General features: G+C 44.8%; 1 protein-coding gene across 4 annotated transcripts in view; it reads left to right on the forward strand.

The window, feature by feature from the left end:
* The window catches only part of CCDC18 (coiled-coil domain containing 18), a 2,185,916-nt gene that overhangs the window by 396,662 nt on the left and 1,765,112 nt on the right, over positions 1–24,142 (forward strand). For all 4 annotated transcript variants that reach the window (XM_069641832.1, XM_069641829.1, XM_069641831.1 and 1 more), the window contains exon 7: positions 20,254–20,350. In XM_069641832.1, the coding sequence (XP_069497933.1) occupies positions 20,254–20,350 (97 nt within the window). The remainder of the gene's footprint in view (positions 1–20,253; positions 20,351–24,142) is intronic.

A 24,142-nucleotide genomic window follows, 5' to 3' on the forward strand; every position in this document is an offset into this window, starting at 1 on the left:
CGGAAAAGCAACCGGAGCTTCAAGTGTCGGAACTTCAATTAGAAGCAACCGGCTCCCACCATAGCAGTGTTTAAATAATGTATTGAAACGCCACAAGGCACGTGATACTAGATATCACGTGATGTGGTGATCTCAGTAAACTGCATTAGTTCTCGGAGCACGGCGTCCCTGAAACACCCGCTGTCTCCATAGAAACCTCCCCATGAGCTTTTATCGTGAATAGAACGGTCTAGCTCCCGTTCTATGGGCGAACTGCTGTTTGTGAAGCACATCAGTAAGCAGCCTTCTTTTCTTGTTAATATCAACTGCAGGGGCAGGCCTGGCAGGCATGACAATGGGAACCTTGCTACACATTTACCAGTGAAAAACGTGTGCTCCATCTACAGTCTTGTGGAAAATGGAGACATGGACCAACATTAGCTTATCTTGAATCAGACACCGCAAACACGTGGGTGAAAAGAAACTTGTTTAGGATGCTATCCATATATCCAATATCTCCCTGTTAAATGCTGAGCCACTGGATGTGCTCTAGACATAGACAGAATACATACTTCCATATCCTTACTGCATAGAGCTCCCATAAATTCCTGTGATGCTGACCTGAACAGATGTCACTACCAATGCAAAGGTTTTCCTTAATTCCTGGAGTGAGCACCAAAAGTATTCTTAAATTGCATATCAGTGGTGACAGCTCAAGAAATTATTTTTAAACTGTCACACAGCCGAGTGGGATCAAAACACAGCCTGGTTGCAAATTCATCTCAACACTTTTTTATTAGGACATGTTAAAAGGGCAAAGCAAACCCGCAGGTTCAGGAATGTGCACAAAATGTCATCTGGCTCAGGAAAGCCATTGTTCAAGACGTTGTCTGTTCTCCGGGAAAACTCAAAAGTTGGCCAGTACTCCTCCCCACCACTGCTCTCCCCTCTCCACAACACTACTGCTCCTCTCATATCCTGTCTCTCAGTTACCCCCTTTCATTATGTCAGCTTCACTCACCTCCCTATTCTTGCCTCCTCTCAGACACATGCTCGTTCACTTCCAGTGCCTCTTCCTCTCATCAACCAATATCTCACCTTGCACACAGTCTGAGTAAAAACTTCTCCATGCTGCTCTGCACTGTCTTTCCCTTGCCAGGTCTCTTAGTCTGCCTTCACATCTTCTGACCTCACAAAAAAATCTGTCAACATCCTGCTTCATAGGTCTCCCTTTATCCCTCAATCTCCCTTTTCCCCTCTTTTGTCTCTCCCCACTGATTCCCCGGCTTATTGTTCCTTGTTCTCCTCCCAAGGGAGGTGTTACAGTCAGCAAAAGACATAAAAGGGGGTGGGGGTCTACGCCTGACCTTTTCTCATGCGCGGGTCCACTGGGTTTTTGTAATGGCAGCCCACGGTGGTGAGTAATGCTGTTGAAGTCCCAGTTTGTGTGAGGGCCTTGCAGGCCTGTCAGAACCTCACTTTGACTGGGGTGCCATTCTGCAACTCTGTTACAGTTGAGCATAATGTCTTGGGAGGATTTTGTGTATGCACTGGCCCCTGCTGTTGTCTGGTTCATCATGTAGCTGATTTCCTTCATAATGTTGCCGATTTGGGTACTTAGTTATCCGGCCATTCGGTGGACCTTCCATTCAGCTGGTCTCTCGACTTTCTGCCGTTGGGCATGCTGGGACATTTAGTGTCCTGGAAAAGATGGAGGAAAAACGAACCCGCATCATACAGACAGGTATGGGCTGATGGACAGTGTTACTGTGTGCACAAGCAAACTGGCACTATAAGAAGGGATGGAGAGTGGCGCCCTCCCAACTGCCACCCTTCCTCTCCCCCTGGCAGGGCGGGGAGAATCGATTGCCACTGTGGTACTGTTCTTAACACCTACAACAAAGAAGCACCAGTGAAACTAGCACAGCCAGTGAGTTGGGGAGACTGATACCAAACCGGTCTGTGAGGAAACCAAGTTTTCAAGCAGCAACATTGTGTAAAGAATATTGAAGAGGGACAGCGCATAAAGCGTGTGTGGTGAGCGCCACAAATATAATTAAAACAGCAGATGAGTGATGGAACTTTAAAGCTAAGATACAATACCATAGACTGAGTGGTCCGGCACAACGTGGGTGCTCATTGAAAAGTCTGTTGGGTATCCAATGAAAAGGTGAAAACAAGAGGAATTGTGAAATCGGAGTGGTCCTGCAATGGGTCAAGCCAAACCCCATGCACATTCGAAAGTCTTGTTATATTTGATGTAAAAGTGACATTGGTCCGAGCCCGACTGAGCAAGACTAATTGTATGAAAAAGAGATCTGAGTCTGGCTGAGGAGGATCCAGTGTGAACCGTGAGTCGCCTGAGAAAGAGAATGTACTACAAATATTTTGCCAAAGGGGTCTGAGCCTGGCTGAGGAGAATCCAGGGTGAATAGTCACCCGAAGTGAATACTTGTGCAAATCAAAGGAGGAGAAGAACTTATTGTTTTTGGACTGTACCCTTGTGCTAAAGCTGCCAAAGATTGTGCTATGCTCGAGTGAACCGGCTTGTCCCGTGCTGAAAACGTGGGGAAGGGAGGCCAACAGCCTGGACAACCTGACATATAATTTTGAACACTTCTTTCTTTTCATAATATTGTTTCCCACACTATTTGTATTTAGAGGTAAGGACTGGCAATAGTTTTTTTTAGTATAGACATTTTTACAGTACAACACTAAGACCGTGTTATTATTATTTGATGGTCGTAGCTTGCTCTCATAGGTAGATTTAGGCTTAGATAGGAGTTTATTAAACCCTTTGTTGAAGTTCAATAAAACACCCATGAACTGTGGTCACTTACTGTTGATGCCATGCCTTGCTTACAGGTCTGTGCGGCTATCCTGGATTATTCTCCTGCCTGGTGGACAACCCACTTCTTTGACAACACTGTTTGCTTACTAAGGTAGGGTTTCTTCTTCTTATAGTGGGGTATCTGCGGCAATCTCGATCATTCTCCCGCCTGGTGGACACGCCAATTCTTTGTTTCAATACGTTTCCATTAGCTTTGGGAATTTTTATGCAGAAACCTGTGCAGTTCCCTTAGGGACCACTGCAAAAGATTTAGGACTACAGGTGGTTGGCAGTAAACCCAATTGGTAGCAGTCTGTACCACCCAGATTTACCTGGTAGCTGTGGCTGAGCAGTCAGACTTCTCTCAAGATGAGTTAGGCAGTATATAGAGTATACACAATAGGTACAGAGATACAGTAGCACAAGCGAACACTGACCAGAGCTTTGGTGTAAAAGTATATAATTATTTATTTAAAGACACACTTGTAAATTACACTAGCACAAAAAGAGGTAAGAAAATTCAACACACAGTCACTATTATATATATATATATATACAGCCCTGATTACTTATTAGACAAGTGTTAGTGAGAAACACCACTTATTTTCAGACAGAGGTGAGCGCTTAACCTAAGGTGGCACTCTAATAAGTTATAAAAAAAAAGGGAGGGAAAAGGCAGAGTTATGAAAGCACACAATTTCAATACTTTTAAAAGAACCACAGTGAGGCAGGTTAGGCAAAGTCTACTGGAGAGCAAAGAAGTTCAAATGCCAGACCCACTCTTAGAGAGAGCAAGCGAAATGTGTCCAGGATCACACAGTGGGGTTATGCCCAAAGAGTCTTTGTAGATAGTTCACAAGAGATTGAGATCAAGTCAGGAAAAGTTAGTTAACAGGCCCAGGCTAACCCAGGTCAGAAAGTCGAGGATTTACTGTCACCCCGAACGATCTGTCGCAAGGGAAGACAGGCGGGACACATTACCGGAAATGGGAAGGACGCTCCAGCAGGGGCAGTTGTTCCTGGCAGCGGGTGCAAGTCGTTTCGTCCAGAGGAAGAGGAGGTCTCGACGTGGAGGAAAGGTGAAGGTCGTTGTACTGCCAGGGAAGAAACCAGCCGCAGAGTTTTCCGGTTACAAGGTACTACCCTTTTCTTCGCGGTAGTGGTAAACCGTGGTATTCCGGTTGCTGGGGTGCTTGGCACAGGCAAGGCGGCCATGAGATGGTCCAGGAAGGTGAAAAGACGGGCAAATTGGTTTATCCCCACCAGTCAAAGGAAGAAGACTCTCCGGACTGGAGATCTCCTCTGTCGTCGGGAAAAGTGGTGAGACGGTTCAGCAGGGCTCCACCGGTGGTGTCGTTGCAGGTCGGCTCGGCGTCTCCCTCCTCGGATTCTTTAGGTCCTGTGGCGACTTCTGAAGTTCCAGTCCCCAAAGCCCTGCTTTTATGCAGAAAACCCCCATTCATCAGTCCTAGCTGTCACTCAAACATGCTAAATGGTGAGCCAGGCGGCTCACCACTGGGCCAATCACACCAGAGTGCGACTTGAGTTGCCAAGGCAATTCAGTCCAGGGTGCCTAAACCCCCTCCCACACCCCCTGTGGTACCCAGAGTGGCACGACTTTTGGAGGCTTCTGTGGAGAAGCCAGCCAAAAAGTGGAACAAAGGGCTCAACTTGGGTTGGAGTCACAGAAGCGAACACAAACGCCATTTTGGAACCAAGTTTCGGCAAAAAATACCAACCGGTAAATTTATATTAATTTAATAAACCGGCGGTATGTTCGAGGCTATATTAAAAAGTGGTAGCCTCGAACAATGGGGAAAATCCCATAGGAATATATTCGCGGTCGAATATAAAAAGTAGTATCCACTGCCACCAGCCAAAACTCCGGTCGGGGGGGACTGGACAGTGCCCTCTCGAACAGACCGCGGGGCAATCGAATTGCCCCACCCAGTACGTCCACAATATGATGGTTTGTACTGGTTCTGTTCACAATTTAAGACTAGTAAAGCCAATGGTGACTTTATATGCCCTGGAAGACAGTAGTCAGTCCCAGGGTATGGAGTCTATGTTTGGGGGTCGCTACGACACCCCTGGGTTACTGCACGGAGGGTGCTGTGTAACCCACATACCAAAAACACATGAAACCCTATGGGTTAAAGGACCCCATAGCCCATAAAACACATACAAAGTCAAAGGAACACCTCAAATCATGTCCAAAGAGTGGAAGAAAAAGAGTCTCACTCTTAGCAGGAGAAAAAAATAAACCCCAAAAATCCAGCAAAGCTGCTGGGGGACTCACTACGTTTGGGAAATTAGCCTTTACAGAGAATTCTCCCTAACAGGAATTTTGCTCCCACTTCGTTTCTCGCATTGCTCCCCCTTTTTTGGATTTCTATTTTCACTCCTACTTTGGGTCTGCGCACAGCTCCCTCTTTTATTTTGTTTGTTTATGGTTAAAAATAAACCTTTACAGTTAGAAATTAATATAAATTCACAATTAACAAAACAAGAAAGAATCAATTAACTAACCACATCTCAATTTCATAACAACAACTTCGCCAATTCATATACACATTTAATGAATTCCTCAAACTATTTGACCAATTAACAAATAAAACTTTCATTTTTACATTGATAGCTAAAATACTCTTAATAGTCACCAAATATTCGGTCGCCTAAAAATAAACATTACAATAAATCATTTTTTTTCCACTTAACAAGATAACCCATATTCTCAATCAAATAACTAACATAATACATCTTTTCGTGATCATTTAGTCAATTCCACCAACTCATCCATTGGAATAAGTGCTAACTTTTCACATAATTTTCTTTCTACAACCATCACGAAGTTGGTTACACTCAAAATAAGGCTTTGAGACCTGCCCCACATACATCTTTGCCAAAGATTCTCCCTGCTTATGTTATGTTATGTTATGTTATGTTACTTTGCATTTATATAGCGCCTTATGTACCATTGGTATAGTCTCAAGGCGCTGGTCGGTTGAACGCCCTCGGGAACCGAAGTTCAAGTCAGTAGAGAGAGTATAAAGGAGTCAAAGATGCGTGTGCGCACCGTATATGTGTGCTGCAGGTGTAGCATTCATGTGGAGGCAGCTTCTTAGCATTAGGTGCGGTGGTTGAGGGTTGAGGAGTATGTGTTCGTTCTGGCCGGATTATCCAGATCGATTGAGGCTGCGTTAGGCCTGAGGAGAACGCCGGCTGGAGGGTGTAACCAGCAGTGTTTAGTTAGAGTGATGTGTAGTATGAGGAAGATGTTGGTATGAGAACAGCTATACCGAATGGTGTCATAGTATCGATGTGTTCTAGTTGGGTGATGGTGTAAAAGAAGAGAGTAAGCGTGGTGATGTGATATGATGCGTATGAGATCGGATTATATCTACATACTTCCTAATCCGTCGCTCATGCGTTCGTTCGATCATGCATTCAACTGCACTAAGGAATCACCGGCTCTACTAGCTGGTACTTCGTCTGGTCTGCGCACACATACTTCTGATCTATACACAGGTGCCTGCTCTACATACACACACACACGTCTGCTCTACACACACACGCGTGCATGTCTGTTCCACGTCAGCTCTATACACAAACACCTATATGCGCGTCCGCTCTACACATACATACGTCTGTTCTACACATACACGTCCGCTCTATACACACTCACACGTCCGCTCTATACACACAGATGTCCGCTCTATACATACACATGTTTTCTCTACACATACGGACATGTCTGCTCTACACACGCACACCCGTCCGCGCTACTTACACATACACGTCCGTTCTACATATACATACGTCCGCACTACACACTCCTGTTCACTTTACACACACTCCGGTTCGCTTTACACACACCCATGTCCGCTCTACACCTACATCTATACATCTGCTCTATATACATACATACGTCTGCTCCACACATGGACACGTCTGTACTACACATACATACGTCTGCTCCAGACACATACATACACACACTTCCAATCTACAGACACACATCCATGTGCGCTCTACGCCTGCATGTCCGCTCTACACGCACACGTCCGCTCTATACACACGCACACATCCATTCTAAACACACACACGTCCGTTCTGTACACACGTAAGTTCGCTCTACACATGTACACACGTTCGTTCTACACGTGCATACACGTCCGCTCTATACATACAGACGTCTGCTCCACACATGCACACACGTCTGCTCTACACACGCACACACGTCCGTGCTACATACACATCCATGTCCGTTCTACATACACATACGTCACGCTCTACAGACATCTATGTCCGCTTTACACACATCCACGTCCGCTCTACACCCACACACGTCTGCTCAACGCACACATACATCTGCTCTACACACACACACATCTGCTCTACACACACAGACGTCCGCTCTACACACACACACGTCCGCTCTACACAACACACAACACACGTCCGCTTTACAGACACACATACATCTGTTCTGCTCGCATACCTACGTCCGCTCTATACATACTCACGTCCGCACTGCACACACCCACGTCCGCTCTACACACACAATTCCGTTTTACAATGTACGTCCGCTCCACACTCATACGACAGCTATACGTACATACGTCATCTCGACGCATTCGTGCGCTCCACACACTCTCTCTACGCACTTGTCTGCTCCACATATCCGTCTGCTCCATATACCCGTCCGCACGACACACCCGTCGGTACACGTCGGCTCCACGCACACATTCCCTCAGGGCACCCATCTGTTCCACGCATCCATCCGCTCCATGCGCTTAACCGCTTCGCGCACTCAGTCGCTCAGCGCACTCATTTGCTCTGTGCGCACATGCGCTCAGCGCACTCATTTGCTCAATACGTTGGTCCGCTCTATGCGCTTGTTCGCCCTTATAGGTTCATCCGTTCTTATACACTCATTCGCTCAATATATTCGTACGCTCTATACGCTCGCCTGCTCAATACACTCATCCCTTCAATATTTTCATCTGCTCTACATATTTATCAGTCCCTTGTGCTCATGCGGGTTTATACCTCCCTCAGTGCTTATACATTCATTCGCTCTATACAATCATCCGTTTGGTACATCAGTTCAGTCATTTGGTCTAGACGTTTCTCTGTCCTATTCAATCGTCTGGTTTATGCCTTCATCGCCTCCACGCAACGTTCCCGTTTATGCGTTTGTTCGCTCTAAACATTCATTGGTTTTATACATTTGCTTTACTCATCTTGTTGATATTTCGCTGTTATGACCTATTCACGTTGTTCTTTAGTTTACATTGGTGGTTATTGGTTGTCGATTTCTCGCTTGGATCTTGATGTTATACTATTATTTGTCATATTGCAGTTCGAGATCTAGTAGTTTGTTGGGCTGGTAATATTGCAGTGGTGTTATTCAGTTTGAGTTAGTTTTAGCACAGGGTTGGTTCTGGGGGAAGAGCCAAGTTTTCAATAGTTTGCGGAAGGATATTAGATCCTCTGTTAGGCGGATGTGGGGTGGCAGCGTGTTCCACAGCTTGGGGGCCAAGGCTGAGAATGATGACCCACCTAACTTGACTGAGTTTGTTTTAGGTACGACCAGGAGGGCGGCCGAGCTAGATCTTAGAGTGCGTGGTGGGTGATGGGGTTTTAACTTATCTTGAAGATATTGAGGTCCGGTTTTATGCAGCGCTCGGTGAGAAATGCATAGGGTTTTGAAAGACACCCTTCGGGCTACTGGAAGCAAGTGTAGAGTTTTGAGAGCAGGGGAGATGCGGTCCCTTGGTCCGAGTGCAAGTAGTAGTTTGGCTGCTGCGTTTTGAGCTCTTTGTAGTTTATTCAGCTGGTAGGTGTGGATTCCAAGGTAGAGTGGGTTGGCGTAGTCTAGTCTTGATATGACAATTGCTTGGACTGCGGAGAGTCTGTTGGGAAAGGAGAGGTATGGAAAGATGCGCCTGAGAGTTTTAAGGTGGTAATGGCAGGACTTTGAGACATTGTTGACTTGGCACGAGAGTGTTAGGTCAGAGTCAAGAGTGCATCCAAGGTTTTTTACAGATTTAGAGGGGGTTGGAGACTTGCCCATGGTTGATGGCCAGGGTAGTGGGTGTGGAAGAAGTTCAGAGTTGCCACATACCAGGATTTCTGTTTTGGAAGGGTTTAGCAGAAGGTGGTTTTTGGTCATCCAGAGCTCTATGTCGAGGAGGCAGGAAGTGAGCTCTGGTCGGCAGTAGGGTTTTGAGTTCAGGAATTTTAGAATTAGTTGGGTGTCGTCGGCATAGTTGTAGCACAGGATGTTGTGTGAGCGAATTATTGGTGGGAGGGTGATCAAGTAGAGATTGAATAGGAGTGCCGATAGGCACGCTCCTTGTGGAACTCCAGTGTCGACTGGTCGCGTTTGTGAGGAGTAGGTGGAGAGTATCGTTATTTGGTGCCTATCTTTGAGGAAAGAAGCTATCCATTTTAGAGCGGTTCCACGAATTCCTAGGGAGTGGAGGCGGTCTAGGAGGATTGAGTGGTTGATTGTGTCGAAGGCGGCTGATAGGTCGAGGAGGATTAATGCAGCGCATCCTGCGGCGTCTGCCGTGTTTTTAAGGTCATCCCAGATAGAGGTTAGGGTGGTTTCGGTTCCGTGTCGGGCTCTGAAACCGGATTGGGCGGGATCAAGAAGATTGTTGGATTCGACAAAGGCATTTAGTTGGGCGTAGGCAGATCGGTCGATGAGTTTTGCAAGGAATCTTGTGTTTGAGATGGGGCGGTAGTTTTTGGGGTCGAGAGGATTGAGGGATGGTTTTTTTAATAGGGGTTTGACATGAACAGTTTTGAATGCGTCTGGAAAGATTCCTGATGTGAGTGAGTCATTTATGATGGTTCTTGCGTGGTCTCCTGCGCAGGTAGATGCAAATATTTCTTTAAGGGTTGATGCCGGGCATGGATCAAGCGGGGAGCCGGATGGTTTTCGGGCGGAAAGGAGTTTGCGAAATTGGTCTGCTGATATGGGACTAAAGGAGTCAAATGTTGGTTGGCTGGAGGTCGTTGGCGGTTGGGTGACTGGTGTGGACGGTGGGTTGGTTGGGGGATATAAGAGAGCAAGTTTGTTTGTTAGGTTGCTTGTTCTTTCGAGGGCTGTGGTGTAAAAGTGGAGAGAGAGTGAGTCGCACAGCGATTGAGAGGGTGTCGGTGTGGAGGCGGTGCATGATGGTTTGGTGAATTCGGAGATGATTTTGTGGAGTTCTTTGCTGGGGTTTTTGCAGTTTAGAATTCGGAAGTTGTAATGGGCTTTTTTTGCTTTTCGGATTTCAGCCTTGTATTGGCGGAGATGCCGGGCTAAGTTGGATCTGTTCAGGGGAGTTTTGTCTTTCCGCCATTTACGTTCGAGGTATTTGTATAGTTGTTTACTGGTTTTCAGCTCAGGGGTGAACCATCTAGGAAAATGGCCACAGCGGGCTGATGGTTTGCAGGTTGGTGTGAGTCGAGTTAGAGGGGTGTTGAGCCAAGAGTCAAAGGCATCAGGGTTTAGTTGATTATTGGATAGGCAGGTAGGCGGGGGAGACTGGAGGAGTGCGTTGGCTAGGTCAGGAAGGATTATTAGTTTCTTCCAGGATTTGCGTATAGTCAGTGTTTCTGGTTCGGGTACAGGTGTTGGAGTGGGAGAGCGTATAGTGAATGAAACGATGGAGTGGTCGGACCAGATGATAGGGATTGGGGGATTTAGGTGAATCTGGTTGTGGGAGGTGAAGATGGCATCTAGAGTGTGTCCTTTATGGTGGGTTGGGCCGTTTATGTGGGGATGGAGGTTGATTGCGTCTAGGCCGTCAACAAGAGAGTGTGTCATAGGGTTGGCTGGGATGTCGAACCATATGTTGAAATCTCCCAGAAGGGTGAGGTTGGGATGGTTTAGTTGGAGTGCAGAAGTAGAGTCGCAGAGGTTGTTTGAGAATTGTCTGTCGTAGCCAGGGGGTCTGTAAATTAATAGGAAGCTGTGGGAGAGTGAGGGGGAGAGCGATAGTTTAACTAGGAGTGATTCGCAGGAAGGGATGGCTGGTTTGTTGTCGATGATTGAGGCGTGGAGGTGAGTTTTGAATGCGAATGCTATTCCACCTCCTCTAGAGGGACGGTTCAGAGGGATGAGGGAGTAGTCTGGGGGGAACGCTTCGTTGGCTATAGGGGCGAAGTCGTCAGAGAGCCAGGTTTCGGTAATGAAAACCAGGTCAGGTTTGTCAGAAGCGAGGAGGTCATAGATGCTGTGTCTGTTTTTTGCTACGGATCGGGTGTTGAATAGTATGCACTTCACTTCGGTAGGAGAGGTCGATGTGGGAGTTGCCGAGATGGGTGAGAGCGGGGGGGAGGGTGGAGAGAGGGCTGCCAGAGGGGTGCAGTGGTTGATGGATGATGGGAAGAGTGGGCGGGCGGAGGAAGTGTTGGCTATTGAGCTGGAGTGGGTGAGTATATGGGTTGGTCTGTTGCGGTTTGGTCTAGGGGATTTTAAGGTGGGGTGTGTTGGGTAAAGAGTTTCAGCAGCGGGTGGTGAGAAATCGAGGAAGAGGGGTTTCAAGCTGGGTGAGGCGTAGGGTGAGGGTGGAGAAAGGGGGGCTAGGGTGGTGGATCGAGACAGGAGAGGGGATGAGTGGTGGGAGATTGAGGGGGACCAGGTACGTTTCCTTTTTCGTGTCTTTGTTGTGAGTGGTGAGTGCGTGAGGGTAGGGGGGTCGGAGGGCGAGAGGCATGAGGCTTCTGTTCTTGCTAGGGCTAGGCGTGCAGTTTTTAGGGAAAGGAAGGCGTGTGGTTGTGGCCGGATGGAGGTGGGTGTAGCTGGGGGGGATGTTGGTTGGATGGTTGCCGGGCTGGGTGTATTTGGCAGGGTTGTGTGAGGAGGGTGTGTGATTATGGTAGGCTGATCGGGGTGGTTCGTAGGAGTGGTGGTCTTGGGGTGGGTGGCACGCCATCGTGCGCCTCTGGCTTGGTGTTTGGTGAGGGGAAGGGAGTGAGTTGGGGTGGAGGGTTGGAAGGTTGGAGGTGGTGACAAGAGGTGGGGCTGGGTGGAAGGGGCTGGTGGTGCCCATTGGTCGGATCCGGTGGACCTTCGTGGTATGGGAGTGCTCATGGTTAAGCTAGGAGGTGCTACTGGGTAGGTTTAGTTTTTAGATTAGACTTTGTACAGAGATGGTGCTGGGGACACTTCAGGTTAAACTTTGGACAGGGAGGAAATTGGGCACACTTCTAGATGTAGCTTTGACACTTCAAGAATCGACTTTGTACACAGAGGGTATTGGGCACACTTCTAAATGCGACTTTGCACAACTATGCTATTGATCCCACTTTACAAAATCAGTTTTCCCACAAATATGCTATTAGGCACACTTCCTAAATGCAATTTCTCACAACTATGCTATTCGGCACACTGTCTAAATTCAATTTCTTCAGAACTATGCTGTTCAGCACACTATGCAAATTCAATTTTCCCAAAAAGTCAGTTTTCCCACAGATATGCTATTAGGCACACTTTCTAAATTGAGATTCTCCACAAATATGCTATTAGGCACACTTTCTAAATTGAGATTCTCCACAACTATGCTATTAGGCACACTTTACAAATTCAATTTTCCTACAAATAAGCTATTGGGCACATTTTCTAAATTCAGTTTCTCCACAACTATGCTATTAAGCACACTTTACAAAATCAGTTTTCCTACAAATATGCTATTAGGCACACAATCTAAATGCGGTTATCCACCCAAAATGCTATTAGGCACACTTTCTGAATGCAATTATGGACCCAAAATGCTATTAGGCACACTTTCTAAAGGCAATTGTCTAATCAAGATGCTATTAGGCACACTTTATGAATGCGGTTACCCACCCAAAATGCTATTAGGCACACTTTCAAAAAAGCGGTTACCCACCCAAAATGCTATTAGGCACACTTTCTAAATGCAATTGTCTAATCAAGATGCTATTAGGCACACTTTCAAAAAAAGGGGTTACCCACCCAAAATGCTATTAGGCACACTTTCTAAATGCAATTGTCTAATCAAGATGCTATTAGGCACACTTTATGAATGCGGTTATGGACCCAAAATGCTAATAGGCACACTTTCTAAATGCAGTTATCCACCCAAATGCTATTAGGCACACTTTCTAAATGTTATTATCCACCCAAATGCTATTAGGCACACTTTCTAAATGCAGTTATCCACCCAAATGCTATTAGGCACACTTTCTAAATGCAGTTATCCACCCAAATGCTATTAGGCACACTTTCTAAATGCAATTGTCTAATCAAGATGCTATTAGGCACACTTTCTGAATGCAGTTATGGACCCAAAATGCTAATAGGCACACTTTCTAAATGCAGTTATCCACCTAATTGCTATTAGGCACACTTTCTAAATGCAGTTATCCACCCAAATGCTATTAGGCACACTTTCTAAATGCAGTTATCCACCCAAATGCTATTAGGCACACAATCTAAGTGCGGTTATCCACCCAAAATGCTATTGGGCACACTTTCTAAATGCAATTGTCCACCCAAATGCTATTAGGCACACTTTCTAAATGCAGTTATCCACCCAAATGCTATTAGGCACACAATCTAAGTGCGGTTACCCACCCAAAATGGTATTAGGCACACTTTCTAAATGCAATTGTCTAATCAAGATGCTATTAGGCACACTTTCTGAATGCGGTTACCCACCCAAAATGCTATTAGGCACACTTTCTAAATGCAATTGTCTAATCAAGATGCTATTAGGCACACTTTCTGAGTGCGGTTACCCACCCAAAATGGTATTAGGCACACTTTCTAAATGCAATTGTCTAATCAAGATGCTATTAGGCACACTTTCTGAATGTGGTTACCCACCCAAAATGCTATTAGGCACACTTTCTAAATGCAATTGTCTAATGAAGATGCTATTAGGCACACTTTCTGAGTGCGGTTACCCACCCAAAATGGTATTAGGCACACTTTCTAAATGCAATTGTCTAATCAAGATGCTATTAGGCACACTTTCTGAATGCGGTTACCCACCCAATATGCTATTAGGCACACTTTCTAAATGCAGTTATCCATCCAAATGCTATTAGGCACACTTTCTAAATGCGGTTATCCACCCAAAATGCTAGTAGGCACACTTTCTTTCTAAATGCAATTGTCCACCCAAATGCTATTAGGCACACTTTCTAAAGGTTACCAAAATGCTAGTAGGCACACTTTCTAAATGCAATTGTCCACCCAAATGCTAATAGGCACACTTTCTAAATGCAATTGTCCACCCAAATGCTATTAGGCACACTTTCTAAAGGTTACCAAAATGCTAGTAGGCACACTTTCTAAATGCAATTGTCCACCCAAATGCTAATAGGCACACTTTCTAAATGCAATTGTCCACCCAAATGCTATTAGGCACACTTTCTAAAGGTTACCAAAATGCTAGTAGGCACACTTTCTAAATGCAATTGTCCACCCAAATGCTAATAGGCACACTTTCTAAATGCGGTTACCCACTCAAGATGATGTGAGGTGGTGATTCGACATGGACATATCACAGTAGGGAGGGTTTGCAAACCAGGATGAGTGGTAGGGTGGTATGGCGAGAAGTAATTGCTTCTGTCCCTGCCCCTGCCACACTTACTTATTGTTGGCTTCTTGCTTCTCCTGCGGATACCTGCAGATACGACCTGGAGCCGTCTCTTATGATGAAGTCTGAACAGAGGTACTCACCCAACATAACTTTTCTCTTAGATTCAAAGTACTCACAGTATACCGTTAGATGTTTAAGTGATTCTATAGTGTTGTTGTTATTACATAATCGACACAGCCCATTCACACTCTTATCTTTGTACTTTTTCCAATTCATCATTTTTTCATTTGTTGGTAATAGATTCATCCGAAATCTCATATATATTGACCGTGCTAAACTACATGGAAAACTTCCTTGGTACCGCGGACAATCACCACATTGTTTGGGGAATTTCGCATATTCAGAGTACGATTTATAAGTGTTTATTTTGTCTATTAACAGACACCAATAGTAGCGACAATATTTCATTTTGCACGAGGGTCGTCGTAGTATTAGATCCTCATGAGTAATCAGGGTAGAGGCAAGTATCCCCTCCATTGTATTCCTAAATTTCAGGATCGAAGGTGGGTAACCTTGGATAATCATCAACCCTAAGTCAATATATAATGAGTTTTTTGGGGATGATAACTTTTTAGCATAATTCGCAAGGGTTCTCCAATGCCATTTAACAGATAAAGGCAGTAGGCCTAGCTCATGACAGATGATTACATTTGGTGTTGACATGGCCAACCCTAATACTTTCTTCCACATTTTGCCTTGGCTTATATCAAGTATCCCCTCAATATCGTGGAGGCCATATATCCAAGGCATAAAGAATAGTCGGCTCAACCTTCTGTAGGTAAAATTTAAGAATTGTGAGCATAGAAAATTTCCCTAGTCTATTATGAATTAATTTCATCTGAGCTGTTAGTGATTGCATTTTGTTCTCAATGAGCATTTTCCAGCCCGCCAGTGAGTATGTACTCGATAATTGATAACCCAGATAACGAGTGGAAGATGACTTGGGAATCGCAATCCCATTAAGGGACCATGTGAATCTCGCCACCCTTTTACGTCCCTCTGTAAAGGCAATGATATAAGACTTATCAGGGTTGACCTGTAAATTATGCTTATTAGCAAATTCATAGAATAACGCCAATTTAGTCTGAAGCCCGAAGGGTGTCCGATCGAAGAACAATAAGTCATCGGCAAAGCTCACCCAATTCAGTGATAGATTACCCATTTTTACTGCATAAATACAAGCCTCTTTCCATTCTTCATCTAGGTCCAATAAGTACAAATTAAACAATACCGCCGCAAGATTGCAGCCTTGCTCAAGGCCCATTTCTGTGGGGATGAAATCAGTTAAGACACCAGCTTTTGTTAATCGGATCCTATAATTCGTTTGTTTGTGTAAAGCGGCAATTAAAGCAACCAATTGGGGTGCAAAACCATATTTAATCATCTTTGCCCATAACAACCCTCTAATGACTGAATCAAATGCTGCACTTAAATCAAGTGCTGCCATATAGATTGGCCCCGAACTAGATGTCCTAGTCAACTGATGCACATGGGCAATGACAGTAGCATTTAATTGGCATCCCATATAACGGCGAAAACCAATTTGGAATTTAGACAAGAGATTATTAGTACAAATATGATGTTGAATGGATAGCAATATTAAACTGGTAAAAACATTTGCAGAAGAGTCCATTAGAGTGATGGGCCTAAAATTAGCTGGCTCATTCATAGGCCCTTTCTTGTATACTGGGATAATAATTGCGGAGCGCTAAGACCTCAGAATTTCACCTAAAAGATGAATAGCATCGAATTTAATCTTAAAAATTGATGCCCACATCTCTGGATTAAGTTTAATTAAGCATGGTGGAATCCCGTCAGGGCCAGCTGCTCTTGAACCATTTTATTTTACAATCGCCATACATATATCCTCTTTAGTCCAACTACAGACACCGATTCTGGGCTCAGGCCAGTTCATATCTAGGGAAGATTTGAACCCTTGTGGCATACGCTTTAATATAACTAACCCATGTAGTTGCGGCAATAGATGGTTCTTCGAGGATTTCAGACCTTCCAATCAAAGTCCGCAAAGTGCCCCACACCTTTCTGGTTTTGTTCTTTAGTAATAATACAAAGAGATTCTGGTTATCGGTGTTTATCAATTCATGTCTCATGCTTTTTACTTGTGTTCTATATGTCAAATTGATCTGTGCTTTCAAGATACGATACTCATTTTCTGTATATGCACACAAGACAAGTTGTCGAAGTTTGTATTGTTTCTCTTTACGCAAGTTTACCACCCTCTGATTATAAAGGTAACGATGGTTTGAGCAAGTATTTGTTTCCTGAGTACTAGTAATATGTGCCACATGTATAGCAATTCTTATTAGATTCAGTATCTCAGCAATCACACAGGCCTGTTGATCTACAATCGTCCCCAGTGTCAGTAACTGGTCATCCTGCATATTCTGTATAACTTTTTGACATCTCTTTGAGGTCCATTTAACCGATAACATTTGTTTGATTATTAATCAATAAGCTCGAATTTTCCATAGTTAAATGGTTTTTTTCAATAGCATTTCTCATTTCCTCATCGGAATCGTGTAACTTACGTCCACTGCGTAGCCCATTCACCATTTTAAGTACCTACTTAAAGCCTTAAGCGCTGTGGACATTAGAGATTAAACAAAAACCAGCAAGAAATCGTCCCAATGCAGGCGGTTGCTGCTCTCTGCACACAGTAATCAGTTAACAAAAATTTCAAGTACTAGCCCGGTAGCAGACTACGGTAGCAGCCCTGGCTTTTCCTTTTCTTTTTTCCAAAGCGGTGCCTTACCTTACCTTCACACAAACAATCCGCCAACCAGCCACACCTCCAAATTTAGAAGGTGGCTCTATCAAGCCACGGGCTAGGAGCGCACACAACAGGGTAAGAAATGTATATGTCGGACTCACCACTGCTCACCCGCCCACCCGAACAGCCAAACAGCACACTTGGCAACACTTGGATGCGCGCGCAGGATGCGCATGCATTCAAGTTTTTAGGGAATTGTGGGAACAGATTCTGGAAGGGGGTGTGTCTATGACACGCTGCGAATCTACGAAAAAAAGAAAAAAAAACGTGTCAGAGTGCAGGCGTTTAAACACTTGAAGGGCTTGCGGGCAGGAAGTTAATACAAGGGAGGAGTCTTCAGCCCAGCCCAGCCTTGCAAAAGCACTACTAGAGCCCAGCCCAGCCCACAGACACGTAACAACATCCACTCAAACGCTGTTTGTATATATAATTACTGTGGGATTAGAAGTCCATTAGCACGAGTCCCAATAGCCGCGTTTCGCCGCAATTGCAGAATCCAGGCTTCCTCTTGCGCATACAGCCTTCAGAAGCAAATGGAAAATCCAGGCAGAGTCCAGTACCAAGTCCGGCAGAGTCTCTCCCAAACGCCAAACAGCACACTTGGCAACACTTGGATGCGCCAAGTTGGCTCCCTCTTTGCAACACTTCCTTCTTGCATACAGCGTCCTTTGAGAACGTGTAATTATACACGTGACCACTCTGTCACTTTGTATTCTTGCATTTCCTTTCATCAGTTTCACCCGACGTGCCATTTAGCATTACGCGATCCAGCAGCAAAGTTGGATCTCACTTGCTTACTTTAACACACACCAGGCTTTCATTGCAATTGGCTCACCGGTTGTGTTCTCTCCGTTCTGGGGTCAATGTTCTGGTTGTCAGAGGCCAGGGTCGATCTCTGCCTGCCCTTCGTGTCCTCCTGGGTTTCTCTCCCGGCCCAGGGGAACAAGGAAATTGTCTGACCAATATAACAAAGGATCAGCACTCCTCCCAGCTCCCTTCTTCAGGCCTCTGCTTGCAGGGAATGCAGACCTCTAGCCCTGGTTTTCCAGGTTATCTCCTCACACAGACCCTCAGAGTCTAGGTGTCCTGATTCATCCCAGCTGGTCCTGAGAAACCACAGAGCCTTAGCTCTCCTCCCAACTCATTCGTTCTGCTGAATGTGTGTGTTCTTTTTATACTCTTTTGTGCACTTGACAGGCTGCAGGTGGGCATGGTTAATGTCAATTGCCTGACCCTACCTACCCATGTCCAATTGAGGATGTTGGTGTGCCCCTACATGCATCTTCATCGTCTCAGTACCATAGTGTTGTGTCACATGGGTAGTCTGTACTTCTCTTGACTTTTTTCTTTTCACAATACTTGAGTGATACTTTTGGAAATTAAGGTTATGTGTCTTATTATATCCCATGATGACTGAGGGGGTGTTTGGGGAGGTTACTATCAAGGAAGGGGAGATGCCATGTCTCACCCTCGGTTATTCCCCCCTCAGTCCCTGAGGATCCCTTACCCAGGTGATCCTCCCTCGCTTGTTCGTCCCCAGGGTCGGGATCCAAAAGCGATGACACTACCCGGGTAGTAGGTTGGGAAAAACCCGTAGGTTTTTCACACACCCCAAACACTGTATTGTGCTGCTTCCACTCCTTCAATTTCTCTCCTATACCTGCATCACGCTCATGCCTTAACTCACTTGCTTGACTATTAATTTGTGTTTCTCGGATTGTGTGATTGTGAGGGGCTCTTTCATTTTTGTACTGGTAAAAATTTATTGTGATTGAGTAGTATTTTCTGTTAATGTTTCACATTACATCACCTAGGAGTGCTTGTTAGAACCTTTAGTCCGATCTAGGTAATTGTCTTGTGGTTCTATATTTTTGCTAGCACCATTTAGCTAATGGAATTGTCAGTGATTTGAATTTTATGGTCTGATTACCTCATTTTTACGTGTATGATTGCCCAAAAATATTTTAGGAGTGAAGGACTTGAACCAATCAGTATAAAGGTATGTTTTGTAATAGATCAACAAAATGTTGATCACACTCCCGTATGCTGTCTTTACATCGCTTAGGATCTGGCATGAAGTTCTATATACAAATCTGATATTATCTTATGCGCCATTTAAAACCATGCCTATCGGCGATCATAAACTGGAGTGGTGGAAGAATGTTTTTATTATGACAGTGACTTTTGCCATGAATATCAGTGAGCTGTAAGTTCTTTACGACTTTGGACCCATCAGTGCCTTTCATAAAGACACAGCAGACTTTCAGACACATCCTTGCTTTTTTCCTCAAATGGTTTCGGCATTAATCTGATTCATTTATGCGCTTGTTGTCCGAATCCCTTCTTGTAGGCGGATAGTTCTCTTTGCTGTCTAAATATTTGTTGGGGTCCCACATTACATTTTTTAAAGAGCCATGAGTACCTTGTCCTCGAACTGTATGCCATGAATAGGAAATATTCAGGGAAAGGTTCCTCTGGTATCGGTCTTCATGCCGCCAGGAGCAATCCGTTCTCATTTTAAAGAGGCAGCATGGCTATAATTGGCACATCATTTGTGAGTATGACGCAGTGGATCTTAGCTTAGATCAGATACTGACTTTTGCTGAGTTAGAGGACCTATTTGGCTAATGGGCTTAATAAAAACATTGCCTTGATCTGCCTTATGCTTTATAATCTTTCAAAATTCTAGGAGAAGGGGGATTGAGTGTATCAGTTAGCATACCATACTCAGTTTTGTGACTTTTGTACTGGTAGTCCTCAGTCCCCAGTCCTTGTAAATTGCACCCTCCAGTTGCCTCTCTATATACTGACAGAGAGGCAACAGTGTTGTGGTTGTAGGGCCTGCAGACACGTGCCTCTGCCTACCAATGCTGGAGAAGGAATTCAGTTCTGTATCCTAACACAGCATCCCAGGAGCCTAGAGGTTGGGGACTTGAGTCCCAGTGCAAGAGTCACCATGGTGAGTAACTTTTATTTTGTTTACTGTTTTCTGAAACAATGTAACTTTTTCCCCCCAGAGCGGAACAACAAAGAAATGAAGCACTGGTTAATGCAGAGGAGCTGAGGAAAGCTTTCCAACTATATAAAGAGAAAATTGCAGTTAAACTTGAGAAAGTAAGTACATCTTAGTTCATGTAGCATTATCCAAGCAGTTTCTACTCACAGTCCTTCAGTTATTGAATGTGTACTCCAACACAACATTGTGGCACAAATAAATGCGTATAGTGTCCAATAAATGCCCTCATGGGGATGGTTTGTCTAATATCAATTTCTATGTGGCTCTTTGGAAGCAACACCTTAATTCACTTTCGATTTGAATGTTATTTTGGTAACCGTGCATACATGCACACAGTCACAGGCCTGAAGACCCCTCCTTTCTTTCTATGGTGACCCAGAGCACCTGATCTTGGGGGAGTTCCTTGGTTGCCACATCCTTGGTCGGATCACATACCAACCTACAGAAACTCAGCTCAAACTATACCAACATCTGCATAGATGGGAACTACATACCCACTGCCAAAGATGTAAAAACTCTAGGTTTTTACTGCGATGCAAATGCCAAATTTACTAAACACGTAAATATGACTGCTTCAGCTACCGCTTACACAGGGAAGCTGTTCAGGGCGTGCAGACCCCTACTATCACCTAATAGTTGTCTTATACTAGCTAGAGCACTTATACAATCCAAAGTGGACTACTGCACCGGTCTCTACCTAGGCGACAGCAAGTCTATCCTGAACAAACTGCAGATACTGCAAAATAATGCTCTCAGAGCCGCCCTAAACATACCCAGAAGAGAGCACATATCAGCAACTAGAAAAGTTTGCAACTGGCTCTCCATACAAGATAAAATCAACTTGAAAACTCTCTGCCTCACCCATAAAGCATTGAACCACCGAGCCCCACCATACCTGACTGACAAATTCACCCTTAGATCTTCCACCCGTACCACGAGATCCTCTAACACTTCCTGCCTTTTGGTACCAAGATACAACTTCAAAAAAGCTGGCGGCTACAGCTTCCCTGTCCTGGCCGCCCAACTATGGAACACACTCCCACAGGACATAAAAAATATCCAAGTATATGAAAAATTCAGAAGTTGTGCTATCACCCGACTACTCAATAAGAACTAACCTTATTTCCATCCCAGCCTCTTGCTGCTAGCCCCTAGCCTAGCTTGCCTATATATGTCCCCATTTGTTCATGTTTGACTTTACTGATACTTGCACCACCGCACGTATTGAAATTAATGCCTTGTATATTATGTCCTATGTTCTATCCTGTATGATCTACATTAAGTGACCTCTGTACTCTTAAAATGATTGTAACACGTATTAAGTGACCTCTGTACTTTCGCAAAAAGGATTGTAACATGTAACCACTCTTACCTACTAGCGCCCAGATACCCACGGGTTAGGCACGTTATATAAATAAAATAAACAAACATACATCAGTCCTTTTCTGCAAGCTGGGAGCAGAACATAGGCTATAGAGAACCCCTGCTGATGGATTGCTATAGCAAGTTGTTCAATTAGTTTAGACAAGAAGGCTAATTCAATCTTTATTTCTTAGTATGTTCCTCAGCAAATCCAAATGTACAAGCTTGGTTAAGTGACGTAAGATTACTCGTGGTGATGAGCCATTAAAAACCCCTCTATGCTAATAGCCGATCGATGTTCTTACTGTACAGTCTGCTTCTGTTAGTGTATCCTTTCTTTGTCTAGTTTTACAAATGTATGTGTCTATCTATATACTTGACTATATACATGTGTATGTATCTATGTATATATGCATGTGTGTGTGTTTGTGTGTATATATATTTTCTGAGGCTTGTGGATATGCTTAGATCACATGCTCTGCATAGTCCGACATCTAGTGGTAGTCGCAGAGTATTACAAGATTTGTTTTCGAAAGTCGAAAACGGACATTGACAGGGTGTGTTAGTAATGCTATTCCTTGTGCGTCATGTACTGTACCCATGGTCCTTCATGCGTCGAGGTCCCTCAAATTGTTTCTTTCCGCCATCGTGGTTGGTTGCAAGTTAGAGTTCCTTTCCAGGCTGATCCCTAAAAGTGTATTTGTAGACTTCTTTCTTTACTGTCTGCTTTTGCCGCAGCGTCATCCAACTGCTTGACGGCCTTCGACTGACAACTCCATCGTCGACGACTTCACTGAATCGATGACAAGACGCAGCCTTCACGGGCCTCTTCCGGCTTTGGCCCTTACAGTAGAGAGAGAGGGGGGTAGGCTTTCATACTGACTCCTTTTAGAGCATGCATATTCTGCTACCCCTTATCCCTTTTTCTCACCTAACTGCCCTTTCCATTTATGATGGAAAAAACACCCTATAAATGTTTCCCTACCTGCCATTTATTAATTTTAAAAACTTTTTATTTGCATTTATAAACATACAATCATATAGCCTTGACCATCTCTTTTGTCACAAATGTAGTAAGGTTACATGTAAGGCTATTGCAATCCTGAGAAACAATTAAACATGTTAACAACAAAAAACTTTCTTCACGCATGTGAACTAGGTATCTAGCATATTGGTTCCATATACAGGCGAGGTGTGTGGGACCCTCTGCGGACAGCCTTCATGAATGTTGGGGGCATGTTGTTAATTAGAGCATCCTTCCGTGGCCAAAGTAGGGGTGCCTGACAGGGCCAATAACTCAAAATGTCAGAATGTCTATGCAACATTTTATAGAGTGGTGTAACAATCACAGTGGCGTGTTGTCTGAGGGGTGAAACATGTCCCAAATGAATAGCTTCCAGGACTTCTAGGTTCCACTAGTGGTCGCTTCCAGATTGTACGCCCACTTAACCCACACTCTGGTCTCCACCTCCCAGGTCTCGAAGCCCCTGTGCCAGCTTGGGTACTGCGGGCCCCCAGCTGAATTCCAGGCCATGGCAATACAGCACTTAGCCAGAATACACGCCATGTCCATGAACTTAATGACGTGTTTGTTTGCTGTTCCTTTGGTATGCTCCCAGAAGACACTCTTTCGGGTTCCAGGTATACCTAGTGACCCCAGCTTTCCTGCACGCTTGCTCAATGTACTTTTGTGCAGCCCCATAACATATGAATGAAGTCAGCCCCTATACTGCCACACCAGGGACATGTCGGTTGTGTACTGCTGCTAAACTTAGCCACCCTGCTAGGTGTCATGTAGGTTCAACACAACACATTAATTTGAACCAGTTTGAAACAAGGGTTCCTAGACACTTCTCGAGGGAAATCCAATATGCGTTCTCATTCCTTCTCTGTCCACCCCAAGGTCTGCCTCCCAGCGTGCTTTCAATTCAGACCTCCGAGGGTTGGGTCTGTTGGCCAAACCGCTATCCAGTCTGGGTATCAGTTTCAAACAGTCATCCAAGGAGTACATCAAGATCAGTAAGAGTCGCCTCTGGTTCCTCGGGCCACCCTGCCCATTTCCGTTTGGCCACCCCCATTAATCGCAAGTATCGCAAACATTGACCCCTGGGCAACCCTGTTTGCTCAGTTAAGGCCTCCATTTCCTTAAATTTACCATTCTTGTACATGTCGCCCCAAGTGTAGACACCTCGGCCCTCCCAGCTTTGTGCCGTCGCAAGGTCCTCCACATTCCTACTTGCATCTCCAACTATCGGGACCTCAGGCGAATAAGGGCAATTTAGCTTCAACAGTTTAAGTGTCCTGCACCACACCTTTCTCCCCAGATCAACCAGTGGGGGGCAGCACCCAGGCAGCTCAGCGGCAACCACAATACTTCCTTAAGGCTTGCAGGGGCCACCAGTTGCTGTAATAACATCGACTCAGATGTAGCGTCATCAGATAGCCACTTGGGGATAACACTGAGTTGTACTGCCAGGTAACACCTTTCTAAATTCGGGAGCTGCACACCTCCCTCCTTATAGGGTAGG

The sequence above is a fragment of the Ambystoma mexicanum genome, chromosome 1q, assembly GCF_040938575.1.
Source record: "Ambystoma mexicanum isolate Mex_15411 chromosome 1q, UKY_AmexF1_1, whole genome shotgun sequence".
Taxonomy (NCBI): Eukaryota; Metazoa; Chordata; class Amphibia; order Caudata; family Ambystomatidae; genus Ambystoma; species Ambystoma mexicanum.